General features: G+C 45.3%; 1 protein-coding gene across 2 annotated transcripts in view; it reads left to right on the top strand.

Moving 5' to 3' along the window:
* The window catches only part of LOC135386162 (neuronal acetylcholine receptor subunit alpha-10-like), a 203,140-nt gene that overhangs the window by 100,017 nt on the left and 91,040 nt on the right, over positions 1 to 12,083 (top strand). For both annotated transcript variants that reach the window (XM_064615930.1, XM_064615931.1), the window contains exon 3: positions 9,621 to 9,817. In XM_064615930.1, the coding sequence (XP_064472000.1) occupies positions 9,712 to 9,817 (106 nt within the window). In that variant the 5' untranslated portion in view covers positions 9,621 to 9,711. The remainder of the gene's footprint in view (positions 1 to 9,620; positions 9,818 to 12,083) is intronic.

The raw sequence follows: 12,083 nt of genomic DNA, 5'->3' as shown, positions 1-12,083 counted from the left end.
ACGCTGCTGGCATCCAAGCCCTCGTGAAACGCTGGGACAAGTGCATTAGTGCAGCTGGAGATTACGTTGAAAAATAAAACTAATTTCTCGCCTGTAAGTTAATTTTACTTTTGCGAAAAATGAAAAGTCCCGGTTTGACTTGAACGCCCCTCGTATTTCCTTTCTCTTGACGTTGAACTACAGTGCACAGATGAAATGAAATCCTTCCCACATAACACCAGTAACCAAGTACTCTAGCCCGCCTGTCACAGGGCCAAACTATAGTGGGTATACTTAGCAGCCCACAGGTTAAAATGGGGGGGGGGGAGTATTTGTTTATTATAAAAAATAGTAGGAAAAGATTAGCCTGCCCTACGGCGGCTTGCTATTTCCGGCAAAGAAGAAAAAGAAAACAAGAAGAACAAACACGGAATTTGCCAGTTCAGCCAGAAGGCCACAGACCCACAGCAACTGAAGAAGTGCCTTGATCATCTCACTATGTTGCGTGAGACCTTGCAGCGTAGCTATGGAAAAGTCCGAGATCCTGAGGCGACCGATGCGCGACTGCAGGAGAAAACGGTGGTGGCGGTAACGGGTGCAGTCGAGGAGCAGGTGCGAATGTCTCCTTCAACATGACAAGCGGGGCAGGATGGGAGAAGAAAGGGTGGTCCATCTTAAACAGGAGCAGTGGAGTCCGCGCCACATTCAGTCGAAGCCTGTGGAGCAAGGACTCTTCCTCCCTGGAGTAGGGCCTACAAGAGAGTGGGCCATCGTCGGGTCCATCGAGCGCAGAAAAGAGTAGATCATCTGCATTCTTCTGCATTAGAAAAATGCCCGAGAGCTATTCGTGCAGTGTCGGCGAATGGCTAGCCGGCAGACAGACGGGGTAAGCGGAACGGTATGAACAGACCCAGCTACACAGATAAACCTGGCCGCAGAATCGGCGAGGGCATTCTCCGCGATACCAACGTGGTACGTAATCCACCACAACCACACACTGTGGCCTAGGGACGAGAGCATGGCGTGTAGGCAAAGGATCTTCGTGTAGATGCCGTTGATCATTTCCGGTGAATACGATGCCAGGCCAGGGTGAATACGATGCGGACGGCAGGGATAATGAAAAAAAAAGCCACACTTCGTGGCTTGAAGAGGCCACTGGCCCCAGTACAGTAGCAACATCCTGAGTATACATAAATTACAATCACACAGATACTACACAGAAAAATATAGTTATAGCAAAGGAAATATATCCTATCTACTAAAATATTTCACAATAATACATTTGGGGGACCTGTGCAGTTTCATATCAGTTCTATTCAAAAGTTCCGGAAGTGTCTGCTGCATCATTTGTGCACCATATGATGTTCTGCATCTCCTGGCAATCCATTCGTGTTTATGACGGGACGCACAACACTGAACTTTTGACAACAGATTTGCAATTTCAAGAAATGCTATGCTTCTCTGTTAGCCAAGCGTAGCTTATAATCATACATGTAATGTGCAGAAGTAAGCTTATATTTTTCAAATAAACCAGTTGTTGTGCAGTAGAATGGCAAGCCGTCCACGATACGGAGAAACCTTTTTGAATTGTAGAAATGTCATTTAAAGTACCGTTGCCTGACCCCGCACGAGGAAACAATAGTGAAAAAGTGTATACGTAATAGAGCGTCGACATTTCATCACACATCTCACATTTCATGTCATGTATGGTCTTGTGGGTCTTGACCATTTGTGGCTCGCTTAAGTGGCAGGCGCGGTTACAACATAGACACATAGGTACCCTATTGGTTACATTTACAACGTGCTCTCTTGCCTCTGGCAGGCCAAAATAGAAATAAAGATGTCCTTGTGCAAAACGCTCCTCAAAGCAAGTGTGGATGTGCAGTGGCAATTTGAGCATCAACGTCACGCCGACGCAGATCAAGACAGCGTCTTCGCAGCGACAAGAAGAGTGCGGCCGATAATTGCGTTGAAATGCCCAACCGCATACGACGATTTCTCGACGGGAAACCGGCGAACTTTCTCACCGGCACGACAAAACAGCGGAGAAGCGGCGGGACAAACCGCATGCACAGTGTCCAGTGCGGTGGACGGTGGCGCAATAGCGTGCGTTTCGTTAGTCTGTGTCAAATATTGACTTCAAATTAACTGAAAAATATTTAAAACCGGTGATAGATATTTAAACCCGGGCTCGCGTCATTCCCGAAGACGGCACCTTTAGCTTCCGATATGCTCCCAAGTTTGGGCATTCTGAAATGTCCGCCGCGACCGCATAGAGCGGCCGCCTGACGACATTTCCGTTTGCTATCCTATTGGCTGCCGTCGAGCGGTCGCTTCCGCCTTTCGCCACATATTTCTGTCCACCGCTGTCGTCGGGAAATCGATGACGTTCCCAATGTTCGGGTAGGCTCAGCGGAAAACCTGGTTACGGTGGCCGGTTTTCCGTCGAAAAATCGTCGTATGAGGTTGACGCTGGAGCGAACGATTTTGTTCGTAACCGCACACAGTCGTTCCAGTTAGTACCGCTGTGGGACGCCACAGCGTGAGTGCACTCAGCAAACTCACGATATCTGCGTACAGCGTGAGTGCGAACACAATAATCGCGGTGCCTTGTCAATGTCATAGCAGACCATCACATTGGTGCTGGCACGCTGTCTGAAAAAGAGCGGGACCCATGCATTCGGTACAATCTGCGATCGTGATTATACGTATCGTGAGTTATCGCACTCTTGAGTTATTTCACCGAGCTCTGCCTGGCAACCCCGATCGTGATGATAGCAAGCCTCCCCCAGGATGGCTAACCTTCCCTACCCCTTAAAACAAGAACAAGATGCTTCTTTGAACGGTACACCTCCAATTTTTTTCCTCGTTCAAATGGACAGTGCGCCAGAAACTCCCGCTCAAAATGCGGGCTGTTACGAGAAACGTTCATGCAACAACAAATTTTTCTACTTTGTACTGTTATTCAACAAATCTACATCTTCACGCCGTTATTCGGCTATGTCGGCCGACTCCTACTTTCATGCGCAATACAATGTCTTACAGCACACTAAGTCCACGTATCGCACAAAGCTTCGCAGTTGAATTTTCACGCCGATCATAATACGCCTCTGAGACCGTTAGCACTGCTAAAGAAAAATCCTGAAAGTTATGAGAGGGTAGGGCCCGCTAGAAACCAGTACCGGAAACCAGGTTGCTCCAACGCCCCGCTGGCTTCTTGCTTCGACGTGTTTCTGCTTGGCCAAGCGTAAACTCCTCACGGTGCGCTCCCACCTCTTCGCTTGGGCTACGATTCGCCAACGGCCTCTCAGACTTCTTTAGCGAAATTGATATCAATTAATATGCCTTTAATGAGTTCACTCGCATGGCGGCGCGTGCGACGTGGCACTGATGCAGCGTCAAATCTGAGGACAAACAGGATGATTTGAATTGATAATTACCGCTATCGCGTACAAACTCTCTCTGACTGCGCCGTCTCTTCACTTCGCCGGCAGTTTTTGCATCAACTTTGCTGTCGGTACATTTGCATTTACGTTTTCATTTGTATATTAATTAAATATTCGGCTTACTTGACGATTAAAGCGTAATAATATTCGCGTATCAAACTCCTCGCAGTTGTATTAAATATAAACATTGATGTTGTGCCGCAGGCAGAATGCAATATGTATTAATATTCCGGTTAATAACTTAAATTGGTTGGAACCTGCGCAACGTAGCCAGAATTGTAAGAATGCAAGTAACAGATTTTCGCATCTAGTAGACGTCTTCGTCAGTGACAAAAAGGTTGTTATGCAGTTATCTGAGCCAAATTCTCTATCAATGAGATACGGAACAAAATACAGCAACCTGATGCGTACATTGAACCCCGACGTGGTGTACGATATTCCGTAAAACTGGTATCCCTATACTCATACACAACTTATTATGAGAGTATTGGTCTCTGACGAATTTAAATAAGTTGTACAAAAAGGAATAGAATACTACTATGTTTCCCATCTGGCTAGAACTGTCCAACGCACGAGCAGCTTCAGTTGTAAAGTGGGCTCTGCCTCATAAACCCCCTCGTTACGGCAGAGCACGCTTTACAGGCATCTTCCTTCCTCTGGTTTAGTGGAACTTAAGAAAAGCCTGCTTCTTGGAAATTCTACAGATAAATCGTCAAGCAGAGGACGACATTAGAATTATACATACTTGGACTTATTTTATTAACAATGCTCGATGCACATACCATAGCAGTGCTACAACATGTCTTAAGCACGACCGAAGCTATTCGCTCCGAGATCGAATGGTGTCGGCGCGCTGCGGAGGACGGAGAACTACCGTAGTGTGGACGCGTCGTCTGCTTTTACACGTTTATTTCGCGTTCACTACAGTAGGTAGAGTATTGGGGAACCGAACAGTATCGTACCATCGCGGCACAAGTGATCTACCGGTGAATATACACAAGAATTACGGAAAAGAACCACCAACTCCGAACATCGGCACGCGTGTTATCCACACTAGAAAGGTGATAGTGTCGCCCCCTATAATACGAACTTGCAGCGAATTCAGCTTTATTTATCCTCTTTGCCATTGAAGTGAAAAAAGCGTTCCAAGACCACCCTACAAAAAACTTAAGCCGTACGTGTACCTAATCGTGTAAGCTGCACGATGGATTGTCCTATCGTATACCGTCATCAAGTAGGGGGACAACTCTCCTGTCGTCTTTTTACTCTATTCAATACTGTAGCATAACCGTTTTTTTTTGTTTTTTTTTGTGAGCATGCCTTTTGTCCTTTACCTTTGGATATAAAATGACCAACTCTGCAATTTACATAAAGGAAGCAGCGTTCCTCAAACGTACCTTTGGAGTGACAATAAGAACCGTGTTGCTTCAGTGGAGATTCTTGAGATCACAGCATGATGAATGCATGCTCTTTCACTCCTTAGTTCAATCTCATAGGGCCGCTACAGCGAATCATTGACTTGCAACGAGAGCTTTTCGCTTGCGGCTGTGACACAGCTGAGCAGAGAACTTCCGCTTGTATGGTCGCAATATATCCGCTTTCAATCGTTTGCTCCCGTATACTAAGCTTATGGTAATGGGTACGTCTTTTGCTGTGGATGAGTCTCGCTATGTTAAAGCAGGTCCCGAAGTTGCGTAACAGAGCTGCGCGCAAATATGGATGTTTGTGTGAGAGACGACTATCGATAGATTGACGCGATAGAGCGATAAGGTCGAATAAGGCGCCATAATATATAGTGCGCTTTCTATTATAGCATAAGTGAAGGCGATAGGTTTAAGACAACGAAAGTTATTTTCAAGTCAAACATCGTAGATAATGCATGACTTGAAATTACGCAGTGAAGAATCGTTCAACGGATCCTATAATTAATTCACAGGTAGAGCTAATTGAATGTTTAAAGTCACATACCGCTTCTTTAGCAGCCCCTGGTGTTTTTACTTCCTACCACAAAACACTGGCCCAGAAAAAAACTAGAAAGGTCTCCGTGCAAGACTTTTTTCTTTACATGCAGTGCTCACAATAAGTGTGTTTGCTTATTATATACGCCTTCTCGTTCACCTACCATGAACAAGCCAGCGGTTCATGTACACACTTCTTCTGGGTTATGCGGCTCTGACAACACAATTAAAATCCCCTAACTCGCCGTTCACGTTTAAGTTTCATGACGCTGTTTGCCCATTACGGTTAGATAAACCCGAGGCACTTAAAGCCAGGCCCTTATACAAACCTTACTATTTGAAATTCTTCCGGCGTCTCCCTCGTGACCGCTACGCCCATTAACGTCAGAAGAGAAGAAAAAAAAAAGAACACAACGTTATTTTAATCAAATTGCGAACGTCCTTAATTGCCCTTTAATCCTCTAGTATACTTTTCCCTCTTCACTTCTAAGTATCCTTTGACTATCTAACGTTTTCTTTGTTTTCTTTTTTCTGACCCGCTTAATTTCAGGTCGTTGCTAAAAGTGGGGTCCTTATGCACGTCTTTGGAAGCAGCGTCCTTTGAAACATGCCTGCGCATTCCAATTAGCTATGAAAATCCCTCTTCTAGAATCATCTCAGCTTCGATAATTGAATGCTAATACACTTCATCCAGCTTTTTTCCACTTTCGTGTCTGTTTCTCTCCCTTTTGAGCACTACAATACAGGGGAGCTTTTGAAACTTCGTCGTGAGAGCCTGGAATGCGATGGTTTTTACGCAAGCCCACTATGTCCATTACGATAAACAATCCATGTCACACGAGGACTCGCATATATCCATTGTTCTCCTCTTACTCACTGAGAGAACATCACCCGTTTGTGAAAATGTTTCCAGCGTGTCTGGCATCCATATTGCTGGCCACTGCAGGACGACCTCACACACGCAAAGTTCTCGCGTATTTGTAATGCAAACAAACTATCAGCCACCGAGTTTTGACACAGCTGCTTTCCACAGTTTTACACTCACGTGTTTTACACACTTGCGTTACAACAAGCAACAACTTTATTTTGAGATGATGAATGGAGAGTTTCATCGCCAGGGGGCGATACTGTACCCCATTGCTGGTGGTGATGTGGGGAATAAAATAATCAGCCCCCTTCACAGCAAGGATCGAAGTCCTATGGTGTCCAAAAAGGTGAAAAGGGCTTTGAGGACAGAACGTTGGGGGCTGAATTTGGGCAGGGACCAAACAATTTCGCGCCTGCGTTTCACAATACAGCTCACCTCTGGTGAATTGCAGAATATGGCGCTTCCTTTATGAATCTTTGACTTGTAATATCAAGGGCGGGGGGGGGGGGGATATGCTTCCACAGATCGCTCCGGTGGTAGAGAAAAACACAATGAATCACTCTGGAGAATTTAACCGCTGTTTCATTTTTATCTTCGCTTCTAAACTATCGTTTTCTTTACTTCACTGGGTATTTAATCGGACTGGAGTAACCGGATCTCTTCATGAGTGCTACATTCTTCACTTTTATTTTCCATTACACCAAACCAACTTTAATAGACACGAGCTTCATCAAACGAAATTCATCATGTTGTGTGACAAGTAAGTCACGCCTACTTCAGCGTCTGATGCTACTGACAAAACACCTGCAGTAGTTAAGAAAATAATGTTTGGACGGCTGATGACCACGAGTTTCTCTTGGAAAATCATTTACGTTAAACACAAGGCGGCGCTCCAAACAACGGTCAGCGCATTTATTCCTATCCCACGAACTCGTGGCAGTGTCAAAGAAATGAAAGCGAATATTTCAGTAGGCCACAGAATTTTCCTGTTGCGAATGACTGCGCAAGAATTACTTCAGAAAACTGCAAATTGGTGTTCTTCTAGAAAGCACCTTACTCGCGACGATTTCACTGTGTTCCAGATACATGTCGTTCCGTTCACTTCGCCGTTTTGTACCTCAAATATGAATTCGTAACGTCTCATAAAATTGCAGTCAATGGACATCTCTCTGTTTGTAAACAAATGACGTCATAGCGTTCGACAGCGCCACCAATTCGGTTGAGCTGAACTACGGTGGAATGTAGGGGGCGAACAAGGCCGCGCACGAAAGCCACGGTCTTCAGGGGGATTACAGTGGTCCCAGAAAGGGAATGGCTTCCATTATCGCAAATGTCTTCTCATCTATTTAAAACGCCCTGGTAGCCGGAAACAGTAGGACTACGCCACACTGCACAACCCCGCAGACAGCGGCAGTGCATCCTATCTATAGAGCACTCAGGAAAGAATCGTTCCGTGCTCTTTTATCTTGCAGACATGCTCAGATTGTTTTTCGCAGCCATCTGTTCCGTGATCAAGCTATTCGCAAAACCCCTCGCAGCATATACTTCCTGCGAGAGTTTATTATTTGCAGAAAAGGAAAAGGAAGTTTCAGGAAAGTGTCGAGTCTCAGATCGATCTTTTCTAAAGATACGCAGTGCAGGGCCGGTGAGAGTCGTGCAAGCTGACGGTGTTTGCTTATGACGCAAAGTATTACGCTCGAGAGTTCTTTCGAGAGTTATTTCAGTTTCCTTAAAACTAGCAGCGTTGCAGAAACCTTGAAGGCGCCTGCACTCTAAGAAAAAAAGGGTGTGAAGAGGTGGTAACTTCTGTAGTTACCACATAGGTAAACATAGCGTTTGATAAAGGGTATAAAAGAGTGGTAAAAGCAATTTTCAAACATCCAAATTGCTACAAAAAGGCGTACGCCACTCTCGCTCACCGAATCAGAAGCGGTAACCCTATCATTCGTAGGTAGCACGTAGAATTTTGCAATCTTTTAGGGACAACATATGCGACAACTATTACCTCCTCAAAGGTGTAACTGCTCCACTCTTTTTTCTAAGAGTGTGCATTTGCGCGCTTCGGCTTTGTGTTAATGTGTACAGAGTTCCCTCCTCTTAAAGTTCTCCTTAAAGGTTAGGTCATCACGCCGCAAGGATAGGTCATCAGAAAGTGATTAGTGTTTAAGGTGACGTTGAATGCGCAGAAGTCGCCCACCACTGTGAGCTCGCTAGATGCGGTCTTATTTCATCTAATCTTTCCACTCATGCATTAGAGGAATTAGCACCGGAATAGATATTTACGGCCACTGCGAGACCTTCTTGAAGGGGGAACGAAATTACACTTAGCATAGCTCAAAATCCTGCTTCACTCCTCGAGCACTCCATCAGGAGCTAGCATGATAATGTTTCCGCTCGACGCTGTCTTGTCCCGGCGCCCAATTAATTTACAAAACGCTCTCAAAAAACCATCCATGAGCGCTGAAGCTTGTCTTGTAGACCCGACCCGATTTCCTGCTGTGACGTGGATGAGTGTAACGCAACATAAGTGCATCGAGCACGCACGCTTTGAAAAAACGGTGGAGCATACAGTTACACCTTCTAGGGGGCAGTAGTTGTCCCATATGTTGTGCCTAAAAGGTTGCACAGTTCTACCTGCTACCTCACTCTCAAAACAGAACTTCACCGCATAGCACGTTGTCCTCCAACCATTGCCACGAATGATAGGGTTATCGCTTCTGATTCGGTGAGCGAAGGGGTATACGCCTTTTAGTAGCAATTTGGATATATGATAATTTCTTTTACCACCCTTTTACACCCTCTATCAGACGCCATGTTGACCTAGGTGGTAACTATAGAGGTTATCACCTTTTCACATCCTTTTTCTCTAGAGTGCACGCGATGTCTCAAGGAAACGTATTTAAACGTTGCAGGGTTTCAATAAACTTCAGTTGTACGTCCAGCGTCGTCGTTGATCCCCTAATCCTGTGTGTTTTGGCGTAACTTTTGCATAAATGTTACTCACCAACTACCCCAAATATATCTTTCGATCTGTCTTGGGCTCTTTCAAGTGTTTACGCAAAACTGCTGCTCCTTGAGAATGACGCAGGAATTTTATGTCCTGTCTCAAAATTTTTTTAACATGGATTAATGGACGATGAAGTGCGATCTTGTAGCATTGGTTAACCTAGCTAAATTTGGTTAATGTGCATGTTCACTGTCGTTTATGTACATCAGTCAACGTGTGCGTTCGTTAAAGGTAACATAAGCGAAAATGGCCCTCTTGCCGAGCAGTGACGAAAACTTGGAGAACACCTCCCTATACAGTGCTCGGACTTATACGCAATAAAAGTACGAGAGTAACAAAAATCATAACTTCGCTCTTTCTAGGTCATCATGCACGTCGCACCTGAAGACGTCTTCCTGATGGCCCATTTTTTACGGCTCTAAAGAAGTATCGGTTACAGCGCACGTACTGTGGATGGTGGACATGACGGCCGCGTCAGCGAACGACATGCTTCGACGAAGCACCACGTTCGGGAACTTTTTGCCACGGTGCATCGTCCTCAACGTCCTCGTCTTGTACGGTGAGTGGATGAGCTTTGAATGCAGCCTTTCTAGTATCATCTCCTTTGTCGTCTGCTCTGTTTGTCTCCTGTTTCCGCGGATTGTCTGCTTCTAAGAATCGTCTGGCTAGCAAAAACCTTTGCGCGGGATTCTCCGCGTCTCTTTGTTTCCTAAGGAAATGCACAGTGCTCTAAATGGCCAAGTACCGATGTTTCTTCCACGCACTTAAGTCTCACGTATAGCCGAACTTCTATTATCCCAACGAACATGCTTGAAGCTGCATGCCTTAACTCGTCTATCTGAACAATGGGAATACGAACGAATCTTGCACAAATATCCACCGTTCTTCCTTGAATCACGGAACGAGCCTCACAACCAGCTTCTGAAATAACGTTGCTTCGACCTCGTTTAACGAAGCAGAAAGCGAGTTACCCAGACGGTACACTGTCTTTCAGACAGCGTCTCGGCACTTCATTCCTTGCCATGACGAAAGATGTGTGCGTACGGTCTGCAAACAATGTTCGCAAGAATAACAGCCTCTTCTACGCTCTAGCTCCCTGTATTCTGTGCGCGTTTTTCAACATCGCGCTTGCTTTCCTCATCGCAACTTCTTTACCTACGCATGTATCTTCTGCGGACGTCGCACGTGATCTGCGTTTGTTTGTCACGTCGAGAGAGTCGGCCCCCTATTCATGAGGATATTGAAGCTGCCCCGTTATTTTCACTCCATTTCATCGAGGTAGCCCTACCAGGAGAATTTTGTCAAGTCATATGCAACATACGTGGAATTGGGCACCCAAGTGGACGCGCGCAATTTTTCTACCGTCGGATCGAAAGCGCTGGCTACTCTGTGTTCTAGGACGTGTTTGGTGACGTGTGAAACGGGTTTCGCTCCAGAAGAAACGATGCAGGTCGCAACAGCTGCGTAGAAACGAATGTGCAAGGAGGCGTAACAACATGCATGGTGAGAACCTGCCTTTAAAAAGTGCAACTGTCAACAATTTCAGATTGTGACATAAGTAATGATGTGTTTGACAGAGTATACGGCAACAGCAAAATGGAGGACAACACGAGACGAGCAATCGTGTTAAAGGTACTGTAAAGCAGCACCGATCAAATGTCATTTAGTGTGGCTATTCGATAGTCCAAGCTACCAGGACAAAAATTGTGCAGGTTTCATTCCAATCGACGGTGCAGTTAATTAGAAAATTACAATTAAAGATTACGGGCAACACTGTACTAGGTATTCGAAATGAATCCGTACTTCTGACACATACGGCGGCAACCACATTGCATGCGTATAACACTGGGCCCGACATAACAATCCACCACAATCCACCATAAAATCCGCCCCTGCAATCCACACAACGATCCATATCTGAGGATAAACGGATAAGCGAACTGAAATGAAATGCTGAGCCGTTGAAAAAAATGTGTCAGACGTTCAAGAAGCCAGACAGCGTCGGGACTTGTTTGTTCACAGAGGTTCACAGAGAAAGTTTGTTCGTTTGAAAGAGGCCGCGAACAAAAGGAGCGCGCAGGCGCAGCAGAGAAGTAGAGAGAGCCCCCATCGAACAGCGTCCAGCACTGGGTTACTTCGCAAAAACAGGGGTTAACAGGTTAAACTGTTAACAGGGGTTTCAGAATGCATAGGTAAACAGGAAAACTAATAATAGTAAAACTAATAATTTAAGTTCCGATGTCATAGTGTGTAATACCAATTTTCAGTGTTGCCCGCTGTACAGGGGGTTGTTTGACACCAGGCGTCGCACCGCTCCACTACGCGGCATCTTTCATGGCAAATTAAAAATATTTATAGCGCGTTGTCGGTCGTATGGTTCCGCATATGGTATTTCGAAGTAACAAAGTCTCTAGTCACATCACCGGCATATCATGCTTGTCTGCTTTACAGTACCTTTAAAAAACCATGTCGAGAAATCGTGTCACTAAGGAATTTTTTAGTAAGCAGTAGCAAGCCGTCTTTTTCTCGCTGACTTTACCTGTCAAATAAATAGATCCTTCCCCACTTCCCGTCAATCGTGTCATGTCATTCCCGTTATGCCGTTATGGTGTTGCGCAACTCTGTGAAGCGTGTCAGACCAACTAAACCAGTGAGCCAACTCTTTGTAAGTCATAATGTTACCCACGCCCGTGTTCAAAGTAAGAGCGGCATGAAATATAGTCTGACAACCCAAAACAGAGTTACTACCAGTCGTGAGGAGTAACTCGCTTACAAATAACTAGTTGCTAGCCTTTGTAACTACTTACAAAAGGTACTTGAAAAGG

The sequence above is a fragment of the Ornithodoros turicata genome, chromosome 2 (genome assembly GCF_037126465.1).
Source record: "Ornithodoros turicata isolate Travis chromosome 2, ASM3712646v1, whole genome shotgun sequence".
In the NCBI taxonomy this organism is placed as follows: Eukaryota; Metazoa; Arthropoda; class Arachnida; order Ixodida; family Argasidae; genus Ornithodoros; species Ornithodoros turicata.
Note: the sequence above shows the minus strand (reverse complement) of the source record. Positions and strands in the feature narration are given on the sequence as shown.